At 52.5% G+C, this 25779-nt stretch overlaps 10 protein-coding genes across 10 annotated transcripts; 5 read left to right on the top strand and 5 right to left on the bottom strand.

Annotated features, from left to right (window-relative positions):
- Positions 1–118: 118 nt before the first annotated feature.
- J4E90_000829 (uncharacterized protein) lies at positions 119–1162 on the top strand (the record flags this gene model as incomplete). Its single annotated transcript, XM_051430422.1, has 1 exon — positions 119–1162. The coding sequence occupies one exon, from the start codon at positions 119–121 to the stop codon at positions 1160–1162; it is 1044 nt and encodes a 347-aa protein (XP_051295909.1).
- A 278-nt stretch (positions 1163–1440) lies between these two features.
- On the bottom strand, positions 1441–2056 carry RPS14 (ribosomal protein S14, S11; the record flags this gene model as incomplete). Its single annotated transcript, XM_051430423.1, has 4 exons — positions 1441–1637; positions 1692–1776; positions 1828–1932; positions 1988–2056. 4 exons carry the CDS (start codon positions 2054–2056, stop codon positions 1441–1443), a joined length of 456 nt encoding a protein of 151 aa, XP_051295910.1.
- Positions 2057–2317: 261 nt separating this feature from the next.
- J4E90_000831 (uncharacterized protein) lies at positions 2318–4112 on the top strand (the record flags this gene model as incomplete). The annotated part of the gene is made up of 5 exons (XM_051430424.1): positions 2318–2403; positions 2732–2792; positions 2847–2958; positions 3014–3759; positions 3828–4112. The coding sequence occupies 5 exons, from the start codon at positions 2318–2320 to the stop codon at positions 4110–4112; spliced, it is 1290 nt and encodes a 429-aa protein (XP_051295911.1).
- A 231-nt stretch (positions 4113–4343) lies between these two features.
- On the bottom strand, positions 4344–5713 carry J4E90_000832 (uncharacterized protein; the record flags this gene model as incomplete). Its single annotated transcript, XM_051430425.1, has 3 exons — positions 4344–4755; positions 4811–5455; positions 5520–5713. The coding sequence occupies 3 exons, from the start codon at positions 5711–5713 to the stop codon at positions 4344–4346; spliced, it is 1251 nt and encodes a 416-aa protein (XP_051295912.1).
- Positions 5714–6632: 919 nt separating this feature from the next.
- Positions 6633–7269, bottom strand: J4E90_000833 (uncharacterized protein; the record flags this gene model as incomplete). The annotated part of the gene is made up of 2 exons (XM_051430426.1): positions 6633–7044; positions 7109–7269. The coding sequence occupies 2 exons, from the start codon at positions 7267–7269 to the stop codon at positions 6633–6635; spliced, it is 573 nt and encodes a 190-aa protein (XP_051295913.1).
- Positions 7270–8285: 1016 nt separating this feature from the next.
- On the top strand, positions 8286–8972 carry J4E90_000834 (uncharacterized protein; the record flags this gene model as incomplete). Its single annotated transcript, XM_051430427.1, has 1 exon — positions 8286–8972. The coding sequence occupies one exon, from the start codon at positions 8286–8288 to the stop codon at positions 8970–8972; it is 687 nt and encodes a 228-aa protein (XP_051295914.1).
- A 675-nt stretch (positions 8973–9647) lies between these two features.
- Positions 9648–10045, top strand: J4E90_000835 (uncharacterized protein; the record flags this gene model as incomplete). The annotated part of the gene is made up of 2 exons (XM_051430428.1): positions 9648–9708; positions 9762–10045. 2 exons carry the CDS (start codon positions 9648–9650, stop codon positions 10043–10045), a joined length of 345 nt encoding a protein of 114 aa, XP_051295915.1.
- Positions 10046–13263: 3218 nt separating this feature from the next.
- On the top strand, positions 13264–14851 carry J4E90_000836 (uncharacterized protein; the record flags this gene model as incomplete). The annotated part of the gene is made up of 2 exons (XM_051430429.1): positions 13264–13269; positions 13403–14851. 2 exons carry the CDS (start codon positions 13264–13266, stop codon positions 14849–14851), a joined length of 1455 nt encoding a protein of 484 aa, XP_051295916.1.
- Positions 14852–16784: 1933 nt separating this feature from the next.
- J4E90_000837 (uncharacterized protein) lies at positions 16785–18152 on the bottom strand (the record flags this gene model as incomplete). The annotated part of the gene is made up of 1 exon (XM_051430430.1): positions 16785–18152. The coding sequence occupies one exon, from the start codon at positions 18150–18152 to the stop codon at positions 16785–16787; it is 1368 nt and encodes a 455-aa protein (XP_051295917.1).
- A 2649-nt stretch (positions 18153–20801) lies between these two features.
- On the bottom strand, positions 20802–21848 carry RPL7_1 (60S ribosomal protein L7; the record flags this gene model as incomplete). The annotated part of the gene is made up of 4 exons (XM_051430431.1): positions 20802–21085; positions 21137–21481; positions 21669–21781; positions 21835–21848. 4 exons carry the CDS (start codon positions 21846–21848, stop codon positions 20802–20804), a joined length of 756 nt encoding a protein of 251 aa, XP_051295918.1.
- Positions 21849–25779: the final 3931 nt, after the last annotated feature.

Genomic DNA, 25779 nt, shown 5'->3' on the forward strand with positions numbered 1-25779 from the left:
GCCACGCGAACATGGACCCTGGTCGACGCGTCGCATGCTGCCACCCATTTGCTCACCACCAAACCAGTGACAGGCGAACCGGTCACCAGAGCTACGACGGGCATCTGGCCCCCCGGAAATGCTTCTCGAGCATCTGAATCCTTGGTATCGCCCCGCATCAGAGTTCGAGCCAACGCCCTTCGTCGCCCTCTTCTTCCGAGCTCCCGTCAAGCTACTCCTCTACCATGCATACCACCTTATCACATGTCTGCGCTCAACCCCGAAGCCTCTACAACGCCCACCCATTCGAGTCGTTTGCATATCCGATACGCACAATTTGATACCGGAAGATGTACCGGAAGGCGATCTGCTCATCCACGCTGGTGACATGACGAATGACGGAAGTGTGGCGGAAATACAGAAACAAATAGACTGGCTGAGCTCGCTCCCGCATAGAGAGATTGTAGTGATCAGTGGGAACCATGATACTTTTCTGGATCCAAGGACACGACCATCGCTGTCCGAACAGCACAGGACTGGAAGGCTCAATTGGAAGAGGGTACACTACCTGCAGCACCGACGGTTGAGCCTAACGATCAAGGTTGAGCCTAAAGACGGCGATCAGATGGATGTTACCACACCCTTGCTCGCAGCGGAGCCAGGTCAGAGAAGGATACGAATCTACGGCGCACCACATATACCAGCGTGTGGAGACATGAACGTGCATGCCTTCCAGTATGAAAGGGGTCGAGACGCGTGGTCAGAAACTGTGCCTGAAGATATCGATATATTGGTCACACATACACCGCCGAAATACCATCTGGATCTGTCCCTGCCGACGGGGATCGGCTGCGAGCACCTCCTTGCTGAGGTCAGGCGAGTGAAGCCAACACTACACGTCTTCGGCCATGTGCATTGGGGCGCAGGGCAAACTGTAGTTTGGTGGGACAGAGCTCACGATGCATATGTGCGAGGGCTTTCAATCAAGTCCAAGTGGACGCGAGGTATCCTGAATCCAAAGCTTTGGTGGAATGTAGTCAGGGTCGCGTACCGTGGCATGCGAGAGCTGCTCTGGGATCGCGTGTGGGGCGGGCAGAGTCCAAATACTATCATGGTCAATGCAGCCCAGACGTGTGGAAATACAGGCAAGTTGGGCAATCCTATCCAAGTCGTCGACATTTGATATTGTCCGTCACGTAATACCCAAAGCAGTCGTAATCGTAATGTGTAAACCTCATAATCAACACAGCAGTAAGCACTTGATTGTCGGGAACTCTTTTCGAACTAAAAAGGGTTCTGTTGATTTAGCTTGACTATCTCGTAGGAGAAGCCAAGTACAACAAGGAGACCAGGCGATTCGCCGTTCCCCGCGACTTTATTTGATTGTGGTCATGAAACCATAAATCGTGCATACCATGCCATGCCATATTCCACCACTGAGCCAATGATTTGCGCACATGCTCAGAGACGACGACCACGGCGACCACCCTTCCTCCTGGTGGAGTCGGATGGGGTGGGAGTAACGTCCTCGATACGTCCGATGCGCATACCAGCACGGGCAAGAGCGCGGAGGGCGGACTGGGCACCGGGGCCGGGGGTCTTGGTGCCGTTACCACCGGTGGCACGGATCTTGACGTGGAGAGCGGTGATACCGAGTTCTGCATATGTTAGCTCCTGTTCCCGTTCCAGATTATCCATTCCAATCATCTTACCCTTGCAGCGGGCAGCAACGTCCTGGGCTGCCAACATGGCGGCGTAGGGAGAGCTCTCGTCACGGTCGGCCTTGACCTTCATGCCCTTTCGTACTGGTCAGCGGCTGTCGCATGCAATCGGTATGGCTGCACTTACACCGGTGACACGGGAGATGGTTTCGCGGCCAGAAAGATCGGTGATGTGGACGAAGGTGTCGTTGAATGAAGCGAAGATACGGGCGACACCGAAGACAAGCTCACCCTGCGCTGCTGTCAGTCCATGTCGTCGCGATTTCCAATGTCTGCTGGGCACGCACCTCGCGGACCTGGGGTCCGAGCTGGATGTTCTCCTGGGGAGCGCGGGCAACCTTCTGCTTGGGAGGCATGTTGGCGGTAATATGGGTTTCTTGACGTGACTGGCGGTTCGTAACACTGTCGGCGATCGAGTCGAACTTTCGGTCGTGGGAGGTGGAATTTCGCTTGTTCGCGGGTGTCGGAGCAACCAAAACGCCGTGCTTAGCGCGCCAAGCCGCCTACTTGACTTTTCTTTGGCTGCCGCAAGCGACCTGCAGTCTCTCCATCGCTTTGCAATGGGCTGACTTCCTCCACTTCACTCACGCACAAGAGCGTGCGACACAACAGCAGCCATGGACGATCGCAAGAGCGTCGGTATTATCGGCATGGGCGACATGGGCAAGATGTACGCCCGCCGGCTGAGCACAGCTGGCTGGAAGTGAGTGCACTCGCGACTGATAGCTTCGGAGCTCCAGTGTCTTCTGCAAATGGTAAGTCCTTCACTCTCTCATCCTCCCCTCCCCCGTTATGATGACCGTGAGTGCATTTGGCTCGAGTACGGCGCATGTCCACACTGCTGCCGTCTTGGTTTGCAGTAATTGGGCATGTTGCCGTCCATGATGTGAATTCTCGCTACCTTATTTTATACACCTCTGAACTACGACCAACTACATCGCATTGTTCATTACTATGGCGCGAACTTTGCTGACCAGTGGCTCACAGATTGATTCCTCTCCGTCGAACGCGCTGACATGCTCTCGTTGAAGGGTTCACGCCTGCGATCTTCCAGACAAGTTTGATACATTAGTGGCAGAGTTTCGGGACTTTGTAGGATAGCGCTTTTATATATCAATGAACGAACGCATACTGAGACTGCGCCAGCCCAGAGTTGAGATCATGCAAAGTGGTCATCTTGTGTCTCGTTGCAGCGACTTCATCATATACAGCGTCGAGGCGAAGAACATCGACGCGGTTGTTAAGACCTTCGGCCCATGTATGCCGTCTCCTGTCACGGATCAGTGTTGTTACTGACTCGAGCCTACGTTCAGCTACAAAGGTCGGCGCAATAGTCGGTGGTCAGACCTCATGCAAGGCCCCGGAGATGGAGGCTTTTGACAAACACCTTCCTAAAGACGTCAGCATTGTCTCCGTGCACTCCCTCCACGGGCCAGGCATAGACCCGAAAGGGCAGCCACTGGTGCTGATCAAGTATCGCGCCTCGGATGCTGACTTTGCGTTCGTGGAGAATGTTATGTCCTGCCTCGGGTCCAAGCACGTCTATCTTTCCGCCGAGCAGCATGATCGCATTACAGCGGACACACAAGCTGTTACTCATGCCGCTTTCCTCAGTATGGGCGGTGCATGGTTCGCGAACAACCAATTCCCGTGGGACAGCTCGCGCTACGTCGGTGGTATTGAGAACGTCAAGATGAACATTACCCTCCGCATCTACTCTAATAAGTGGCACGTCTATGCAGGTCTTGCGATCCTCAACCCAGACGCGAAGAAGCAGATTAAGCAGTATGCCGAATCTGTGACCGAGCTGTTCAAGCTCATGCTCGCAGGGCAGCGGGACGAGCTCCGTGAACGTGTGCATACCGCTCGCAAGGCTGTGTTTGGCGATAACGAGGATGGCAAGAAGCTGCTCCTTCGAGATGACTTGCTTGACCGATTCGCTTTAGGCACAATCCCAGAGAAGAAACTCAAAAACAACCATCTCAGTCTACTCGCCATGGTAGACTGCTGGTGGAAGCTAGGCATAGTCCCCTACGACCACATGATCTGTTCGACGCCTGTAGGTCCCCAGTTTTCTTTCCTCTTTACATTACTCTTCCAAATTCTTATCCACTAACACACATTCAGCCCTCGCGCATGTGGCTCGGTATTACAGAGTACCTCTTCTGCAACCCCACGCTCCTCGAGGAAGCCATCGACACGGCCATCGACGACAACACGTTCCGGGCCGACGACCTGGAGTTCACCTTTGCCGCCCGGGACTGGAGCTCGCGTGTCAGTCTGGGTAACTTTGATGGCTACCGGGAGAAGTTTGAGGAGATCCAGAGATACTTCGAACCGAGGTTCCCGGAGGCGACCAAGTTAGGGAATGAAATGATCAAGGTCATCTTGCAGAAAACTCAGGAAACTTGAGGTTCTGAGTAGAACCCATCAAAGATTTAGTAGATATTGAAGGAAAGCCCTGCGATAATTATACGCATGAAAGTGGACACGGATCATAACATATAGGTGTAGAATGCACGTCGTGAAGTCAAAAATATATACATTACGTGCATACTCATGTACCCAGCTGACCCAACGCCTTGTCCTTCAAACTACGCAGTTGGATTTTCCACAACTCGATCGTGTCGGCCGCTTTCACATTTAGTTTCTTGTAGCCTGTCCGGACTCGAACTCAGTACTCTCCCCGATGTCGCAAACCCCAAAACCTTCTTTGCCTCCCTTGATCCCCTTCCACTCACAAGCCTCTTGCAGCTCCTTTGGCGGTGCCATGACCTCTTCCTCAGTCAACACCCAAGTACCCCAATGCATGCCTAGCGCTCTCCTGCATTTAGTGTCCACGAAGATGTTGACCGCATCTTTGGGGCTAGCATGCACGTTACTGAACATCCAACGAGGTTCGTAGGCGCCAATAGGGATAAGACCGAGATCGAAGGGGCCGCGATGTTGACCGATCTGTGAGAAAGCCGGGCAAGTGGGTAAGTGCGAGTACGCAGCCGAGTAGTCGTCTTCTGTGGTTGGAATGCTAGCCGGAACCGTGCGGTAGCCTGTGTCACTGGGTAGGGTCAGCATAAAGAATGAGTCATGAGTGTGGTACAAAGCAGACGTACCCAGCAAAGTAGACCTTCGCTCCGCCAGATTCCACACTCCAGCTTGCCCAGAGCGTCTTGGCCTTGTCGAAGGGCGTCCTTGCACTGATATGCTGACAAGGCAGCGCACCAATCGTTGCTGTAATACCACTAGTCTTGCCCATGTCCACCGAACTCACAGAAACAGAGCCAGCCCTACCCCCCTTTTGCGACAATTCCTCCAACTTGACATCTCTACTCTCCCACCAATCCAATTCTGTGACTTTCGTAACCCCGCTCTTCTCAAACCACTCTTTATTTCCTAGGGGCGCAAAGAAATGCGCCTCGGGGAATTTCTTTTTCAAGCGCTGGATTGTTGGGTAGCTTAAGTGATCGTAGTGATTGTGGCTTATAACTACTGCGTCGACAATTGGTAGATCTTCAATCTCACATGGAGGGGGCGTGTAGCGTTTAAGGCTCTTTATAGTGAACGGTGCACAGCATTCTTCAAAGACCGGGTCAAAGAGAACACGAAAGCCGCTCGGGAACTCTATATAGTAGCATGCGTGACCGAGCCATGTTGCACGAAGTCGTGGTGTCTCTCGGGAGGGAAGGAACATTGGTTTGTGGACTGGTACTGTCGGTGGCGAGGTGTCTGGATTGTGGGCTTGACCGGTAATCTTGCGCCTACCACGGAGTGTTAGTTCGCAACTTGTAAAGTCTTCATAAAATTCCCGTATGCCGGACTTACCAGAGCATACCCTTGATTTGCAGTTCCCAAGCACTTGACTCGATATAGCTATCCCACGGGTTCGTAAACCCCTTGCCGTTCTTCAGGTGATGTCTCTTTTCATCGGCTTCCTCGGGTTTCGCAGCAATCTGTGCTGGATTGCTTACCACGGCGTAGAGACCTACGCCAATACTTGCACCACCTATTGAACTCATCTTGAGCGTCCGAGCAAAGTGTGGTTTTTGCCAAAAGGGCTGACGTTTCCCCCAAACCTGGTAGTTTCGCGATTCACTGAGTAGCCTTCGTATGATGCGAGACGGAAGCGACAGGCGAGACATTGGATATATACACGCGTCTAGACTAACTCAAGCGGCCTAAATAGGAGCTATATTGTATTCGCGAAAGAGGAAAATAATGCGCGCCCACCCTCGGCCGCATTTCATGTAGTCGGCGAAAAGTTGGGCCAGACCGGAGATAGCCATCGTCGACGTAAAGGCCGTAGATGCATCCGACTCGTCATGCAACTCGCTCGCTACTGGCCGGGCCCACCAGGCAACAATAGCTAGCATTGGAAGAGCGGCTTGTCTCCTTGTCCGGTTCTTTCGCAATGCGCGCACGCCCAAGTTCGCTTGGGCAGACACTCTTCAGCTTGCGCGATCGCAGCGCACGATATTTCGCGGTCGAATCGGCGGAACCCGGTGTAGTCCGCATGACGCATGACGCATGTCGCACGCCGCATATCCTGCGCCGCATGCAGTACGCGGAGCTTGTACTAAATTGCGTCCGCCTACAATATCATTCACCAAAAAGAGAGAGTAGAGGTAATAAATTCATAGTGATGATGAAATAATGGGCCAAGCTGGATGCTACATCAGAGCTGACTAGATATCGCCAGTGCTGATAACTCGGAATTTGGCGATCACACCCACCTCAAACTCGCATTCCTGATGGCTGACTGGAGGTGATGCCTGAACAGATCATACCACACAGTAGGGGAGTGTGAATACAGTGCCCATACCTGTGTAAGTGACGAAACACTGCCTCCATACTAACAGTGCATATCCCAATTTCGTCCGATAGCAAGATCTTTGAAACCAAATCCCCGGTATCTTCAAGTGATAGAAGTAATATTTACTACCAAGGTCGTTCCTCGATCGGCACTTCTCCTGTTGTTTCCCAATAGCTTATCGCATCTTGGTAGGCTTTCTGGTAAGTCTTTCGTCGATCCTCCATTGACGGTCGGTCGGGGTTGTTCTGGTCGTACTCGTTTTCGATATTGCGGAACTCTGCGTCTGCGGGAAAGATCTTATCACCCGCAGCCGGCTGAATATAGTATACTCGCAAATCTTTGTCGACACGGTTATCTTTGCTCCAGCGTAGCAGCGCGTCCAGATCTTGACATTGACGATTGTAGGTGAGCTCAGGTTCCGCCGCTGGCTCTCCTTCGACCCACATGTAGTTGAGAACATCGTACTGGACGTAGCACGTCAAATGATCCACCAAGGCGTGGAGACAGTGCTCGGTATGGATCCAATCCATTGTATCGCTACAAATGTGAAGATACGGAGTCAGTGTATATCTCACATGCAATTTGCGCGGCTACAACTTACTTTGGGTATCCGTAATAATCACGGTAAAGGCGCTTCCGGATGTGATCGAGGCAGTGAATGTTATGTGGATGCGCGAATCGGGTGATGAACTTCTTTTCGCTGTAGCCGAAGCTTTGGGGGACACTGATATAGCGGTCTGGATCTTTGCCAAGGATGCGCATGTCGTCCTCTGTTATCAAAAATGGATAACCGGAGGTTAGCGCATGCCATGCTGCGTCAACTTCTGGACTTGGCGGTTGCTGCCAGATGGGTCCGTTACTTCCTGCGAAGACAGGAACGTTGGTATGGTTGGGGTGAGTGCTGCGATTGATCTCTTCCAAAAACGATGGCTCTATATCATACTGTGTTAGTCACGTATTCAGCGACAGGAAGACCACGTACCAGATGAGCCCCGTTCATTGCGCAGGTATCCACTATTGGATATCAAGCCTAAGACGAAGAACAAGATAGCCACCACAGCGTACCTCAAGCATGAGCAAAGCAGTGGGAGAGACGTGGCGGATTTGGTGCGAGCTTCACCGCTTGGAACCGTGGATGGCAAAAGCCCCTCTGACTCTTCGGGGTCTTCATTTCGAGGCGCTCTACGCGATGAGTGATTCATATTGCTGGGTAAGCACTGAAAAAGTGTGAGAATCTATTACGTGCAATGCCTTCAGCATACAAAGTCATCGGGAGATAGCTGAGCCCGCTGCGCGCTTTTGGGGGCAACAACGATAACGAGCATCACAATGAGATACTTACGATCGATATCGCGGGACGGAGCCTTCGGAGCATCATTACTGAGGGGTACTGCATGCAGGTTGCGTAGGTACGGTCCTGCTTCGGCACATCCGCGGGCCTGTCGAAAGCTACCTAGGTACCACGTTAGAACTGTTGAAGGTCGAGTTCCGCGTCCGAAGCCGAAGCCGAAGACTGCGCGTTTTCTAGTCAAACTTTGTTGTTTCCTGGATATTATGTCAGATGAAGCCAACTACAAGAAGATCGACCGAATATAATAACATCACCATTGGAGCGAAACGCTACTATTGTGCAGTCTTTACGTACACGCCCATACTCTTCTCGCTCGTGAAGCATACTACTTCTCTCTTTTTAACCCGTGAAACAGGAAGAAAGGTACCAAACCACACGGAACGAATGCGGAGCCAGGACTCAGCTTAATCATAAGTATACAGGATCAATGTTCCAACGCTTCATGACTGTTCTCCAACAGTCGAGCATGGGCACGGAAGCCGAATCTGAAAGCACCATAGAGGAGCGAATCGGCCTTACCTCACTCTACCCAAAGAGCAGCAAGGACACATCCAAGCCACGGAAGAACCTCATCCTACGAACAGTTGCTGCCGTTCTCGTTGCTACCCTGGCTATATGCGGAGCTTACGCGGTCGGAGCCCAAGCGATCGAAACGCTGACACGGGATGACGCCCCATGCCTGTGCGGATTCACAACTGCCGAGGGAATTTCGCGGAACTGCCAGTTCGATGAGATTGAGTTATGTTGGTTGAGACCGGAATGCATTGACTTCGATCTCACGCATGAGTTCACGACAGCCTCTCGTTCTGACAAGGGGGGCGCCTGGCTATACCAGACGGAGATGGATGGCAAGTACCGTCTCATCAACGGGACCGAGCTATCCATGCTGATCGAGCCCGGGAGGACCATATGGTTTACCTACGAGCAACATGTTGTGCATTGCATCTTCTCGTGGAGGAAGCAGTTCCGACAGCAATTCACAGGCACTGTGATGCATATGACCGCATCGGATGAGGGACATATCAGACATTGCGGTGAGATGTTCATGCTCAATGCTAGCCTGGAAGAGAGGCGAACCAAGCTGGTATACCCGTCTGAAGTGTCGTCAGATTAGCCGGAGCTTCAGTCTATCTAGTTACATCGAGTGTATAGGAGCGATTAGCGCCCACCAAATGAATGCAGTATAATTCCGTCATAGACGATAGCTTCACTTTCGAAGTATCCGAATCGGTCAGAAGGCACCTTGACAGATCCCAACGAATGAGTGGGGGTACCTAGGTACTCACAACACGGCAGTTCAGGTTCAGTATGCAGTTCGGCGGTAAGCTTGAGATACGTCATTATTCTGCTCACTCTCCCATACGTCCTATAGGCAGCCTCACTATGCACTATGCAAGTGACAAACCTTACAATCAATGTTCAATCATGTTCAATCGAGACACGGCTCGGCCGACTACTATCAAACTACCCATCAAGTAGGGATAGTCATCTCATGGTAAACCAGCGTAGTGAGTACAGGTTCATGGCATTTCTTTAAGCTTTCAAGATATGCGTTGCTGCTCGGTCAGCTCTTTCGTAAGTTCAACAGGCCGCGTCACGATGCAGAAGAGCAGCTCTATCACTAGGTAAGTGTTCGATCATCGATGTCTTTACCAGTGGAGAGCGATGTACAAATAGCTGAGCAGAAACCCCACAGGATAATCATCTTTCGCCCTACAAACGCCTTGTATTGTCCAAGACGGATCTTCATAAGCGATCATCATCTTCTCGTTTACGCACAACTTTCAAGATGCACAAGAGCTTGATTTTTCTCGTCGCGTTGGCTGGCTTGTCAGCAGCGACCGCTTCGCGTATGTCCTTCCCTGACCCACGGATAAGAAAGTAACCGTACTAAGTGTCGAAGCTCATGCAGAAGAATTGAAGGACGTTAAGAAGCGCGACACCTACGTGGATCTGTTCAAGGATGACGGGCCAGCTCCTGCGCCGGAAGAGGGTGGTGGCGCCTACAAACGCTCTGAAAGGGCCAATTCGGGGAAGCGTGACACCTATATCGATCTGTTCAAAGACGATGGGCCAGCTCCCGCGCCGGACGCTGGGTCGGAGAAGCGGGACACCTACATCGATCTGTTCAAGGATGACGGACCAGCTCCCGCCCCGGACGCTGGATCGGAGAAGCGTGAGACCTAAGTTGATCTGTTCAAGGATCATGGACCAGCTCCAGCGCTGGAAGAGGTTAGAGAGCAGGGAATGATCGGGCCGCTCTAGTGGACGAAGGAAGAGTCGAGCACAAGGCGACTTGGTTCTAAATAAAAGGATAAAAGGATGAGAATGAATCTAAATGTTCTTCTTTCCACACTGAACGTTTTACCGTGCCTGTACTCGCTACGACCATGCAACGCTACCGACTTCTGGCGTGTGCTTTTCTTGTGATTGCAACATATAGTGTGTCTATCACGTATCCAAGAACGCGTACTCCGTTGCACCCTCTCGAGCGTTCAATCAACGATGCCGAGGACTACTTCCAGTCTTTGGCGGTTCAAGAAACGCACACATACGCACAGGCGGTAGAATCATATCGGCACCGACGCGCACGATGTCCACCTCCAGGCTTCCGGGCCTTTCATGAGCGCCTCCAACAGTTGAAAGGGATATCAATTGAGCCATTTTGGGATCAAATCTATGACGACTTGGAGCCATTCTGGGGCATCACAGCACAGGCCACGCAAACTGCTGCGGCCTCGCTGGTCTCTCTCGCCGGGCTTCAAAAGAAAATCGAACGGCTCCAGGGTTTCTCATTCCGACGTGGAGAAGTCCGAGCCAACTGCCCGAGAGAAGATATGACCTGTGACGATCAACTGGGATTGCTCAGAAGAATCGCTCCGTTGCTACCAGACATCGGCGTGGCTGTGAGTGTGCATGCCTCGCCTCGTGTGCTCGTTCCTTGGGACGTCATGGAGAGAGCCCGACAGCAGGCACGCCAGCATAGTCGATTAGTGTCACGCTCAGCAGGCGCGCAAAGTCATATTCATGGAGGTGTCAGCAAAGCACTTTATGCTAGAACGGAAGACGTCGTGAAAGGGTGGAATCGAGGTAAGCTGCGGTACCGTCATCTGCGAAGCTTCGCTAGCTAAAGTTTGGACTACACGTAGAAATCCCTCCATACTCTTTCCGCAGCATTGTCTGCCCTCCGAGAAACGCGTCAACCGATCACGTACCGCTTTCGGATTCCGCTGTTCAGGATGTGTGCAATCGATCAGAGTTGGCTGCTGTCCACGGCACGATGCTGGCGCCTCACCTTGTGTCGACATCGTCTACCCTTCTTCCTATTTTCTCGGCAACACACATACGACACGTGAGCGCCGAGATCACGGTTCCTGATCTCCATACCTGGGTGGATATACCAAGCTTTACCCTCCCCGAACATCTGGTCAACTCGTCTATTGGTGTGGCGTGGTCAGAGAAGCGCAACAAGGTAAGTTTTGGCTGTATCAGATGCATATGAGACATATACTGACTTCGTATGTTCGTCTCTGCAGGCTATCTGGCGTGGCTCCAATACCGGTGGCAGACATAATTCCTTGACCTGGATGAAGTCTCATCGCCATCGATTTGTTGCGTCAATGAACTCCACTTTTCTCGAGGCTATTAGCAGTGGTCAGATCGACTGGGCCAATGCTTCTCTGAGTCAAGCAGCACCCGAACCACCGCACTTTGAATGGATGCACGAGCATCTGGACGGTGCTTTTACACAACTGCGCTGCGCTGGGCGAGGCTGGGACGTCGGGGATGCCTGCAGCTACCTTGATCACCATTTCCGAACTGCAGCGCATACATCTATGGCTGATATGGCCACGTACAAGTACCTACCAGACATTGATGGCAATGCGTACAGTGGTAGGCACTCTTGTTCTCACAAATGATGATATGTGGCATAACATCAGTTGTAGCTCGTTTTCGCGCATTGCTCATGACGGGCTCCCTAGTGTTGAAGGCCACTATCTTCGAAGAATGGCACCGCTCGCGGCTCGTACCGTACAAACATTTCGTCCCCTTTGACCTCGGCAGTCTTCCCGATCTTTGGCACAAACTCTGCTTCTTTATCGGCGGATGTTGTCGAGGGAAGAGTTGTGAGAATCATGACAGGCATGCCGCAGCAATTGGCGAGGGCGCGGCCATCTGGAGCCGCCGAGTTCTCCGTAAGGCAGATATGGAGCTATACTGGCTACGGCTATTGTTAGAGTATGCAAGAGTAGTGGATGAAAGAAGACACGTGCTATGCGAGCGGGACGAGTATGAGTAGGTAGCCTTTTGGGAGAATATTCGAGGAAGAAAGTGGATTAGTTCGTCACATACGATCAGCCGCCAAATGCCTAAATTAGGAGAAGGTTACTCTGCATTAAGAGATATTGAGATCAGTACGGGCTGGAGTATAGAAGCCATGCCCAAGGCAGTCGTATTGCCGCGTAGCACATGATCTGAATCTGTGTATGCTATGTTAGCAATGATGATAATGTACTTAATCTGGGCCTCGAAACAAGTTGAGCCACTCAATAAGACATGAAAACCTCTGAGGATTTCTGCGCGCGTGAAGCTTCGATGTTTGTGTCCGTGCGCGTGAGCGTAAGCGGCCGATCAGAACGCTGCCAAGCAACGGGCCCCATCTCATGGGCCCGGGCCGACAACCTCCAAACCCCCAACAGCAGGGTGATGCGGGAAGCTGTCTGCAGCCATCTCGGGTTTTCTCGCGACCGTCTTAGCAAAATTCGGGCCTATGTAGGAACCTCTCGCATTACCCCTCTTTCCAGAACTATACGAGCCGTCCACATAAGCGCTACGGGCCGTTGTCTTGATCGTTGACTTGGTAGACAGAGCTGAGCGCGATCTCGAGCAGCTGTTGAACGCATTTCGATATCGATCGGATCCGCAGTATGAATAAAGATGGTTCTGTAGATGAGGCGAGTGTGGCCCACAATACCTACCCGGGTGCTGAGCGACGTTCAGTTGCCTGGGGACATCGTCGATCATTACACAACGCAACAGGGTGTGCACATCGGAGAAATAGACATGTATTGTCGTCATGGGGATCTTTCACAGGCAAATTTAGAGCTGGGGCTGATCCACAAAAGCATAGCAGCAGTCTTGTGTTATCTATTCGTTAGGTACCTCAGCTATTCGGGTTGCACTCGGCACATGGATGCTGCTGACGTACATAGGGTGATTATAAGAATCTTACAGCTGATTGCAATATCCAGTAGACTTTGTAATTGTTCCATCTATCTTGCCTATCATGAAAGGACTGTGGGTTTTAGCAGCACTCTCGATTCCCACTCGAGCTCAGAAAGACCACGTTCATATCGGCTATGCCGACAAATTTCATGGCGAGGACTGGTATGACTGTGGCCCCTATGGAGGTAAGTCTTTAAACGGGTAGAGTACAAACTGGATATGTTAACGTCCGGTTAAGGCTGGGGTTGTGCTCCACCCGTGAGAGGTAGCGAATCGGCGCCGAAGAAACACTATTACGACAACAGCACTTTCAAACAGTTGATAGACCACAACAACCCTAGCCTGGGGACTTTTGACCAGTTCTACTACTACGACACAACGTACTGGAGGGGTCCCGGTTCGCCGGTGATACTGTTTTCGCCCGGAGAAGTCAACGCTACTATGTACCACAGCTTCTTAACCCCCAGCCATGCAACAGGAGCCCTGGCTGAGCAGATTGGCGCAGCTACAATCGTTCTCGAACATCGTTACTGGGGCGATAGCACACCATTCCGTAACTTCACCACTGAAAACCTGAAGTACCTTACTGTCGAGAACAGCATGAAGGATATAACATATTTCGCACGTCAAGTCCAGTTACCTTTCGCTACCGACGAGAGAATTGGCAGCAGTGCCAAAGATGTTCCATGGGTAGCTATAGGCGGTAGCTACTTTGCTGCCCTGCTAGTGTGGATTGCAAGCCTCGACCCGGGCACCATATGGGCATACTACGCTTCGAGTGCATCAGTTCAATCTGTTTCTGACTATTGGGCCTACTTCCTTCCAATACAAGAAGCTATGCCGAAGAATTGTAGTAGAGACATCTCTCTTGTTATCGACCATATGGATGATATCCTCAGCGCTGGCTCTCGGGATGAGCAACACGAACTCAAGGCCAAATTTGGCATGCAAGACGTCGCTCATAACGACGACTTCATGAATGCTCTGGCGCGTGGTCCCTATCTTTGGCTAGGGAATCAGTTCACCTACAACACGGGCTTCTTCACATTCTGCGACTATATTGAAAACGCAGTCAATGCAACCCTCAACGACCTTCCGTCTGAAGCTGGTGTTGGTGTTGATAAAGCGCTCGAAGGATACGCGGAATGGTGGAAAGAGGTCGAACTCCCCGATTACTGCGCCGGGGATCTTTATCCTGAATTCAACACTTCAGGTAACACTGACTGCTTCAATACCTACAATGCAAGCTCCCCACTATTCACCGACACGACGCCGAGGAATGCCATGAACCGGCAATGGTTCTGGATGAACTGCAACGAACCCTTCGGAAACTGGAAAGTCGGCGCTCCTTCAGGACGGCCATCACTTATTTCTCGCCTCATAACAACAGACTACTGGGTTCGTCAGTGCGGACTATATTTCCCCCCTGGACCTAATGGAGAAACATATGGTCTCGCAGCGGGAAGAACCGAAGAGCACTTCAATACATACTTTGGAGGCTGGAATATCACCAACACAAGCCGGCTGATCTTCGTCAACGGCGAGTTTGACCCGTGGAGAGAGATCAGTGTTTCGGCAAAAGGGAGACCCGGGGGTCCGTTGCAGAGTACCGAGCAGGTACCAGTGGAAATTGTGCCTGACGGTGTTCACACTAGTGACTTGAATACGAAGAACGGAAAGGTCAACGCGGGAGTGAAAGAGGTGCAGGATCGAGTGTTGAAGCAGTTAGTCGACTGGGTTAAAGAATGGCCTGGGGAGGCCACATGATCAGCTATGCACATTGGCTGGCATGCAAGTACCTAGATACTTGCTACTACCGAGAGCCCTCCAGGCTACCTTTCAACACTTATACGACGTGATTTCCGATAACAGCATTCCTGTCAATCATGTAGGAAAGTGTGAAGTCGATCTCGCCGCATTCCATTGTTGTTCTATTATTATATAAACTCATGATACAGACACGCTCTGGAAGTTCACGCACGTCTACTTAAGCACTCTGCCGATCTTTCAGCACACAGGCTTTTGTCGTAATAAGACAAATGCGTGTTTCAGTTACTCTCCAGAGGTACTAGAGACCTGAGCATACCCTAGAAAGACGATTTATAGCCAAGATGCATCTTGATCTATAGTCCTTGTTTGAGCCAGCCAAGATCGGAACAAACAAACTTAGAAGGACGGCTAAGATGATCTAGAGTTAGGCTACACCGATCCTTCTGCAACTTGTTACTGCATGGTTTGCTCTTACTCACCGAATAACGTGTTGGAAGACGAGCATCGATCGAGTGAAGCTTAGCTTTGGGTCACTCATACATACTGGACATTCAAACAAACCTTGATTACTTTTCAGTCGCAAGTCAACTCGGCCGCGGCCATCTATTTCGACCTCATCCGTGAGGCTTGCACATACACACGGCTGGAGCAGATCTAAAACGCTCGCGTGTAATGCGCTCTTGCGGAAGCACACGGGATCCAGTGCTCCAACGTCGTCTGTCAGAACGGGTTCTACGGGATGGCGGGAACGCTTGATAGTGGTGCCGGGTGGCGTTGAGACCGAACTACCCAGGCTACGTTACGCCCAGATCGAAATGACCGAAACATCATCCTTGCTTGATTTACAGAAGCCGGTCGGGGTTGCTTCCGTGATGACAGTCACTGCGGGATTAGCACCGTGGCTTCTTGCTCAAACGAAGGATGTGTGACTGACTCACATTTCAAGACCTGTCACATAATCGAACATACAATGAGAGCCACGGATGCCAGAAGAAGTAGAGTTGAATTTGGCGTTTCCTGTGCGACTGTGCCGCTTTTCTAGGATGTTTTTTTTTCGCATTCTGATGTTACCCCCTTGTCAGGGTATCTCGTTGTATGACAGTTATACACTAAGCAAATCTTTCCTCCCGTTTCCCAAAGCAATGCCCAAACAGAACCGTGTAAAGCAAGAGGTATTTTTTCCACCACTCCGAAAGAAATAAAGCGAATCCCATCGCTGATCTTGTGCCATTAATTACAACCCGACTACAGCGGAAGGCGAGGATCGAGGAAAGAAGTCGTGAACGTAACAAGCGACCCTCCGGTGGTGGCGTGATGCTGGTCGCTACCGAAGGCTTGGTCGCATGGAGAGGCTTGGTGTGCCGAGTGCAAAAGCCGACTCCAGAGAAGAGAAATCCGTAAACCGAGATAGGCAGCCCCGTAAGCATTCTTGAGGCAGCGCTAGAGAAATGAACAATCGTAAGGTGCGAGATGACACCCAGGTAAAAGCAGGAACGCCGTAACCCACAATTTCGCTGACATGCTCCTATTAGACCATGGACAAACCAAAGTCTAAAACGTAATACCGGTGATACAAGGAAAGAGTGAAGGAAAACGAAGGAAAAAGAACCAGTGAAATCTATCATGCAAGATGATCGCAAGGCTTGTGCGTTTTCGTGAGATCCGGAGGCGCACCAATATGCTTGCAGATAGCAGAAGGAATAAGGCAATGACACCTTGAGAGTGTCTGATAGTCTAGACTCGAGGGAATCGAAGTAGCCAGATGTGTCCAGTGATCGGAACTGGGTCGGCTTGGTAAGCCATGGTACTTCGCGAAACAGAAAGTAACTTTTTGAACATAGGAAGTGCTGGAATGGGCTGCCGAATATGTATCCGTGAAGGTGTGGCAAGGCGATGTCGCTTTGATATGCGGCCGGTCGGTGGCGGGCAATTAGACGGCAACAGCCTGTGGGCCATAACCAGGAGCCATGTAGTAAGGCGGGTGCCTCTGCACGCAGTAGGCACATCCGCAGCTGAGACCATGCTGGTTCCATGCAGACGGTGTGTACTGAGTGGAGTAGGCGGGTGGGCCATAATTGGACGGCTGCTGAAGCGCTTGCGCAGGGGCGGGCTGAGACAAGGGTGGGAAACCGAACATGGTGCGACGCGAGTATCCCTCAGCTGGAGCCCAAGTACCCGTTGTGCCGTAGTACTCTGGGGTGGTAGGGCCCGTGGTCGGTGCTGACGCAGGAGAGTGCTCGCTAGCGGACCGCCATGGGTCGTACTGCGAGTAGGTCGGAGGGTTGTATGCAGAGTGTGCCGATTTGGGCGCATAGTCGTACGGTGGAGTGTAGGCCTGGTGCATCGGCAGAGGAGGAAGCGGCTTGTTGGGATTGAGTGAGCGTCGGTGTACCGATGTGTCGATAGGGCTGAGCTTGTTGCTGCGACCAGAGCGGGCAGCAGCACTGTTCTGGTAGTCCTTCCAGTGCTCTGACCATGATGTCCAACCATGCTGCTCAGATGGATCGCGATGAAGCTTGAACTTGATTGCTACGAGCCACTCTAGCTCCAGCTCATTCAGCTCATGAACCTGAATACCGCTAACCTCGGACCACGAACGGTTGATGAAGGTGTTGTCGTCCAAGAACTTGCTGCCAAGCACAAGCGCGATGGTGAGGAGACGGAACAGGTGAGTGTCGGTCTTGGGCTCGTGAGCTAGCATAGGCATCCTGCTGGACAGGTAGTACATGCTGAGCAGGATGGTAGCCGAGGGCAGCCGTGTGGCGCAAAGCACCTGGTGTACCCATTTGCGGAACGACGAGGGCATCATGCGGCCGGGCGTGATGAGTCGTAGGGCTGTCTCGCACACGAAGTCGGTCATGACGTCCATGTCATAATCCAGCTTTGCAGACACGCCGCCGACAGGCTTCTCTTCCTTGGCGGGCTGACTCATTCGCTGGTTGTACTCGTGCACGCGCTGCTGCTGCATAGCCGCCTCTGCCAACGCGTGGCCAGACTGTGCGCGCATGGGCGGAAGGGTGGTTGCGCCCATGGGATCGTAGAAGGAGCTTGCAGGTGGAAGGCTGGGAGGCGCACTGCTGAGGTAGGTGCCGGCCTGCGGGTACATGGGAGGCATGGCGATGGCCAGTTGGCCGTAGCGGTCTGCGAAGTCGTAACCATCATCTTGCTGCCGGATCGCGGGCCCAGCGTACGCGGGCTGCTGCGGTGGGTATGACGCGCCACAGGCAGAGTGGTAGCTGGGGACGAACTCCTGGGGAGATAGCCGTGGCATGTTATGCCGGGGGTAGAAGGAGGGCATGATGGTGTGGGACTGCCGCAGAGAGAAGACTGGCGAGGCTCCTGGCGTCGTGTTAGTGAGTGCTGGCGTGACGGGCGTGGCCAGCGGCTTGGGGTTTGTGACGTACAGTCTTCTCGTTCGCGCCGCCTCTAGAGTTGCCTACGGACCCTCTAGAAAGATGTGCTCATTCAAGGAAATGCGACGTCCGGGGGGTGTTTGTGGGTGGTGGAAATGGGTCGCGCTGGTGGTTGCGCGGAGGCGGTGGGTGGCCGGAGAAGTGCCTGGAAGGGAGGCAAAGGGCAGGCGGCAGGTGAAGGGCAGCTCGAGGGTGATGGAGCGCAGGCAGACCGGGGCTAAGTCAATAGATCCGGCGATGCGAGGTCGTGGTGGGAGATGTCGCGGAGAGTCGAGGTCCCTGGGGATGGGCGGCAAAAGAAAACAGGTTGAAACCAAGGACTATTACACAGTACAAGCCCAAACCAAAGCCGAAGAAAGCACTCGCAGCGTGTGGACAGCGGCGGAGGGGACGAGGCGTTGGGTGTCGGAGCCAGACGGACACGTCTACCCGTGAGTGCAGGTGTGCTCGTTTGCAAGCCCGCGAGACAGAGCAAGCGTCGGGAGGTGCTGGTGAGCGGGCTGGGGATGCCGGACAGCCGAGATTGGGGGCGCACGTCCGTTGGGGCTTGGGGACTGTGTCGCGACGAGCAACGCCTGCGACGACGACAGGACGAGGGAGATGGGGAGACGGGGCACGGGGGAGAGTGAGGATGGGGAGGGCAGAGGGCGGTGATGTGGGTGTATTCGACACACACCGTTAGCGAGGGCCTAGCAGCAGCAGCGAAGGGGCTCTGGGACGCCCGCAAGACCGTCGCCATCCGAAGGCCGCACCTGCAAGAATGGTTCATTGCCTGCCCGCTCCTCCACTCATGTGCTATGAAAACTCTGCCTCTTGCAGTTAGTGGGTCGCAGCGTCGACTCCAGCCCGCGTCTTGCGGTGACTGGCACTCATGACTCTCGCCGCAGGAGCGCTGCAGTCGTGGTGCAGCGCTGCACAACTCCACCGCGCCCGGCCAATGAACGCTGCCAGGGACCACCCTCTGCACCCGCGACAGAAGCCAGCCACGTATCGCCCTCTTCTTTTGGCGCGCCTGCAGTAGCGGCCTCACTGGTCCGCTGCGCCGTGGTGAGCACCTGTCATCTGAGCTGCTTGGGTTGTGAACAGTGCTCGAGTGCCTGAATTGTGAAGACAGGAGTCAATTTGCACTGGGCGACGCGCAGCCCCGTGCCAGTCTGCGTTTTGTTTTGATGGCTGCTCTCGTGTCGTGGCCATGGCAATACGCCGCGCCCAAGAATAGCACTGCCATCGCGCACTTCACCACCGACTCGGACCCGTTCGCAGTGCAAAATTGTGCCGCGGCCGTTGAGCGCTCCTGCGACGCCTGGCCTTGTCCGTCGGGCGGGGCCACGTCCTACCATGGGCAAGACGGAGGGTGTCACGATCAGCGCGACTTATGCAAATCGATCCCGAATCTGATGCCCATGGTAGCGTGGCAGTGACAACGTCGGCGGCGAAACCGGACTGCCTGGTGCCTGTAGGCGAGCGTCATCAACCTCCTCGTCGCCAAATTGCTGCTCGTGCAATCGTCACTGGCAACCCAAGCGCTCGGCGCCCCCCTCTGGGCTCGGTGCAATATCGTAAGCAGGTGCCCACTGTATGCACCTGGGATGCATGTGAGGATGTTCGAGCCTTCGAGGCCGGCACCTGCTCCACTCACACCGTCCAACATATTTCTTACCCACTTCCTTGGTCGCGGATTGGCCCCTCGAGCTCATCAATACCCATAGTGACGCTTGCAGCCCTTACCGTGATTTTCCATCAGGCACCAGAAACATCGTGTTGGTCATGCAGCTGACTTCACCATCCCACGTAGGAGGCAATATTTGTCTCGTGTGGAGTCGAACGCTACGTCGTCCACGACGATATTCGCGGCACTTGAGTTTACGTCAGGGATGCGGTGAGGGCGAACACTATGGGCTGGAGAAGGAATAAATATGTGCCGGCAAGGAGATGCACGCGGTACTGAATTGGCAAGCGATGTTGCTAAGATAACTTCAAATCAAAGTGGCTTAGCGCAGGAGTCACACGTGACCGAGTGTGAGGATAGCCAGGCATCGTGAGATGGCTGAGGCGGCAGTGAGATATTTCCCCTCTACCCATCCCAAACGTCTGAGCCTGTGGTACCTTCCAGACCGGCCATGAAAAGCAAGTACTGCGAATATCCTGCGCATTTCAAAGATACCCAAGGCTCCTGCTTGGAAGATTCGTCGCACGCGCGTTTTCGGCTCACACAGTGCCCAACGCGTTCGTGGTGCGCTGGCAATACATGCCGCTAATCCGCATCGCATGACACTGGAAAGTACACGACGACCTCAATGTCATTACCGAAGGAGCGCAAGATTCTGATGGCCAAGTTATGTGAAGCGAACACAGCGCAACATTTCAAATTCATTCAGATTGCATGCGTTTTGCACGTAGACTCATCAAGTGACCGTGATACTTAAGGGTTAGAGGTCCCAAACGCCGATGTAAATGCTCACTCCCGTGGTATATCCCAAAGCTTTTCACGCCCAAACCAGAGACGAAACCCAAAAATATTGACCTCGCGTGGTCTAATTCATCTGCCTGATCAATTCATTGATCTTGTCTTCCCGGTTGCCCAAGTCACCACCTTCGATGAAGTGCTTGAACTTCCTCTTGCGGAAGCCACCAGTAGGACTGTTAAGCTTAAACGGCCAGAGGAAGTTTGAAGCAGCCTTGAAGTTTGGCCCAACGGTGCAGATCTCATGGATAAGATCTTCCATACAGATCATGCCGTATTTGCCAAGGTTCTCTTCGATAATCTCGTTGTCGGTCAGAGGAAGGCGTTGCTTGTCGACCTTGCCATAGCCACGCTCTGTATCCCAGTTAGTATCTGGCAGTAAACTTGGATCTGTACCGAACTTACTGTAGATAAGCTCACGAACCGACTTCTGGTTCGGGTAGCCATAAGCAACGAAGGGCTCAACAATCTTCAGCATCTCCATAGTCGCCTTGGTAAGCTTGACGAAGACGCCATTGTTGATCTGAAGTAACCGCAGAAGTTGCAGTGTCTTGCGCTTCTTGGGATCAATCTTGTTGATACCCTTTATCCGGACGACGAAGGCGAGTTTGGGCTCGGCGGGGACGTATAGGCTGTCGCTCTTCTTGGCTTCGCGCGACAAGCGCACGCGCTCCCGCTCGGCATCGCGGTACTCCTTCACATACTTCTCAGCTCTCGTGAAGATGACCTCGCGCTTCTTCTTGCTCTTGTCTGTGTCATGTCAGCGCTGTTTGCAACAGTGTGTCATGCCATGAGCTCCAGTGAGGGCGATTGCATCATTCCCGAAAGATGGTTAACAATTCGACAACATTGACCGTAGTCTAGCCGATAGTGTGGTAGTTATAATCATCGTAATCGCCCTCATGGATCGTCGATAGCATGCTGGGGTTGGTCGTACCTCGCTTCTCGCGTGTTGCGATCGCGCGCTCCTCACGAGCCTTCTCCTGAGACTTCCTCTTCTTGAGGAGGTTCTCAGGCACGAGAGTGATCTCACTCTGTGTGGGAACAGTTCTGTTGGGTAAGGATTAGCTTTGGAAACTGCGCGTGGTGTAGGGACAACGTACGACTTCGACGACATGTTGAAGTGGTGTTCGAGAAATTCTTCGGAAGCTCAATTTTTGCCAGACCCTTAGCGTTAGCGCTAGCTGCTATCCCGCAAGCGCGGGCGCCAAGATGCTGCGCCCCACAAAAAACAGATGCAGCTGCGACCGAGGTCAAGGGAACATGAGCGCTCCAACGGCTTCGCATTATATCCGCTGCACACCTTGTTTACGTCGCTGAGCATATACGGTGGAGTCTGTACTCTATTTTATCACATCCCATTTTATACCTCTTGATAGGATGCCTCTGGCAAGCGTTCCTCCAGTTGCGTCCACGTACGTACTTCAGACGTCTTCATGCCACCATTGCAGGAGGGTCACTTTTTGCTGCTGCTGCATTCCTCCTCTGTCATCGCTTTTTTGATCATCTCACATCGTTTATATTGACGAACAAGAGCAATTCCTATTACAGCTACGCTTCGATAGGTCATTTCCGCCGTCGGTCCTCGAATCATTCTCAATAAAGCTCCGGCAAAGGATAGCCTTGCTCACCAGCAGCAAACTTCATTCAGTTTCTCTGCGAACAAATGTACAGTCCTCCAGCCTTTTCTGTCTTTTTTCATGGGCGTTTAGAGTGATTTCGGTATCCCGAGGTCTTCTCACTCACCACTCACGAAATTCTTCCAGGCTGCTGCTCCTCTAGTACAATGCTGTGCATAGGAAGGGCTCCCCCAATAGGTCGTCTATTCAAGCTTTGTTGCGCGACGATTCACAATGTCACAAAGCCGCTTGATGTCAACCTGATCTACAACTACGTTACCAAGCCACAAACTTCCACATTAACTTCGCACTCGCGGGAAACAACTTTTGTATCGTAACTACTGTAGTCATGACTGAACCTATTCCGATTCTAAAAGACCCCTATGCCTTTGCATACCGGTACCGTGAGTATATGAAAGAGAAGCCCCGGGGTCCCGCGGAGCGCTGTAACCCATACTACGAGAAGCTGCTAGCAAATTTACCTGATCCTGACATCAGTGCTATGGATAACCGCTCACGCGCCATTCGGTACGCAAAGAAACATTATGAATGCTATTATGAGATCAGGGATATTTGGCGCATCATACGATGGCTGCCACCAGCCGACGAGGAAGATTCTAGCTAGACGGTAGTAGATGAGTTCATGGGAACTGGCAAGAATCACTATGATGGTTTCTCTTATTTCGTATTGCTCTATCCCCGGAGTTGATGTCCAAGTCAGATCTTGTTGGTTATGCTACGACCACCTCGCCAAGTTTGCTCGTTGTTATTGGATCTAGGACACATCCTAAAATGCTCGCCGTTTTTATAAGATTCTCAATCAAGTATACCGGCATATGATGCATCTTAAAAAATGAGCATCTGCTTGTAGAAGGACCGCGCGAACATAGTAAGCTACTTTGATCACGTCCCGTAATGTAGAGACAAGTGCACAAAACTCTTCTTCATGAATCGACATCATTGATCCTCTCCGTTCGACGTACACCACTGGTGGGTTTCCCGATACAAAATTCCTAACTGACACATCGTCTACGGAAATTGCACTCTTTTGCCAACTCCCGAATGGCCGCCTTACATGCCTCACATAAAGCATCCCCGTCGCACCTTCCTGATTAGTCCCTTCGTTGTCGTTCGAAATCTACACCACGGCACAAGAGAACCGCGAACCTGGTCTAGACCTACTCTGAACCCTCAGATCGTTCGTTTCACAAATGACGAGATTCGCTTTGCGCCACAGGAAGCGCTGTGCCGTTTCGTTTCACTACACCCCGGGTCCCACTTGTTTCACACAGTGCCATGTTCTGCTGGCCTTAACCGTAACGCTATACCGTATTGCATTTTGGAAAAAACCTGCCGATGTATACTGTTGCACGCCTTCTTTTCGTGGTGCCGGAGAAGAAGGCCCGATAAGTGTTTCTGACATGCTATAGTTGGGCACAGTTAAGAAACAGAGCGGTGCACAATGATGCGTTCAGTCAAGTGGCAAGTACGATGACGAGTGTCTTTTTTGGAATTGCTATCGTCGAATAGTAGAATACTTGTACATTTAGAGGGATATCGTTAACGCATGATAAGACTCCTGGAACGCCATGCTGATGAAACGCCGATTATGAGGCATGAAAACGCCACGCCGTAAGTGTGGATAATGATGATGACGAAGTTTGAAGAGCCCGTGTAGGTGAGTGTCGTGATGCGAATGTTATGGGCAAATACCAAGGTTTGCCATGCTGTCGTACCCCAATGACCCGAGTCCGCTGTCTCTAGGCCCACCTTCTCTATGGTAGGAAATGTGAATAGTGGCCTGGAACCCGCTGTCTGCACTTCTCGCAGTCTTCCCGGTAACCCATACTGAAACGTCCCATACCGGTCAAAGCACCGCTTCGTTTCCTTCCGCGAGGCGTCGAAGGTGGGGCCAAGGTGGAGGATGACTCGGTATCCATCTGATCGGCCGTACTGGTGTGCGAAAAACTAAGTCGCGATAGTTGTGACTGGGTGAAAGCGGTTGGCGTATCTGGAATGTCATCGTCCTCGGATATGGGTGAAGGCATGCGTCTAGTCCGATCTTCGTCTACATCCTGCCTCTGTCCCTTCCAGGCTGGTGGAGGTGCCTGCATGGACGGTACATTCGAGTTGTTCATAGCTATGCCACCGGCTGATCCGCTCATCGGATAACCCAATCCGCTCATCCCTCCTCTCTTAAAAGTCGGGTGTATGGGTGTCGGTATCCGACTATTGTTGTTGACGGCATCTGAGTTGAATAGCGATGGTTGGAGCATGGGCGGTCGCATGAAGTTGCTGCCAAACGAGTTGAAGGCGGGCGACTCTGGCGGCTGGCTCCGAACATCCATGTCATCGTCGTCCATATCCATATCCATGTCCATCCCACTTGATTCTCTTGATATACAGACAGGTCCACCATATATGGAATCCGGCGAATTTGCTCCTCCATATTCTGAATGTGCCGGTGTCATGGACCGGATGTCTGTAAAGAGTCTTGGTGGGGTCGATAGCGATTGATGTTGGAGCTGGTCATGGTTGGTCGGCTCGTTGCTGCCCGGTCGGGATTTCTGTACCGCCATTAGCCAAAGCCCGGCACACGATATTGCCGACATACCTTGAGGTACCTTTCCTCGTCGAAATCCGAGTCTGAATCGTCGTCGCGCCCTCGCTTCCTGGCCATGAAGTGAAATGCAGACATGGTGATGTAGACTAAACGAGTGGTCCTTCCTTACGTCGGCGCAACGCGATCAACGCGTCGGTGGAATGGTAACGAGATGATTGTGGTGGTGCAGTGAGGGTCGAGAGGGGTGCGGCTGAGGAAGCGGGACTGCGATCGAGAGACCTGGTCGGTATGTTTGACGCAAGCCGGGCGGGGGGTTGATATGACTATCAGGGGCGCTGTTTCAGGTCGCATGAAAAGAACCAAGGCTTGGATGGTGGAGTCGCGCGCCTCAAGCGACTGTGGGGGGAACTTGCGACTTGGTTGCCGGGAGTTGGAGGCCCGTCCAGATCCAGCCCGAGGTGTCGCTTGCCGGCGGTGCGTGCGAGAGATAGTCGCGATGATGTCGACGATGGTGTGGCTTAGCGTGGTGGAGTGGTGATTGGCAACTGAAGCCAAACCTTGAACTCGCCGAAACCGAGGCAGGTACGGCATCACGTGGGCTGTGTATCTGCATGTCTAAGGAGAAGGGGGGAGGAGCATACGTTCACTTGTCATGGCGGGATGTGGCAGGAGGCGTGTGTGTGTAGCCACCTGGACATGTCGCAAGCTGAATGCAGGCCTCTAGGGGTCGGAGAGATGCTGTTGGAAGGGATACGGGCTGAGTGAGCCGTTGCTGCAGCTTTGGTCAGACAGTGCCGCCAACGTTTCCATCCAGCCTGCCAGCTGCCACCTCATACCAGAATTCAAAACCAGGCCGATCTGCAGAC

This window comes from Alternaria incomplexa (assembly GCF_024043165.1).
Source record: "Alternaria incomplexa strain BMP 0042 chromosome Unknown scaffold_1, whole genome shotgun sequence".
NCBI classification, from domain to species: Eukaryota; Fungi; Ascomycota; class Dothideomycetes; order Pleosporales; family Pleosporaceae; genus Alternaria; species Alternaria incomplexa.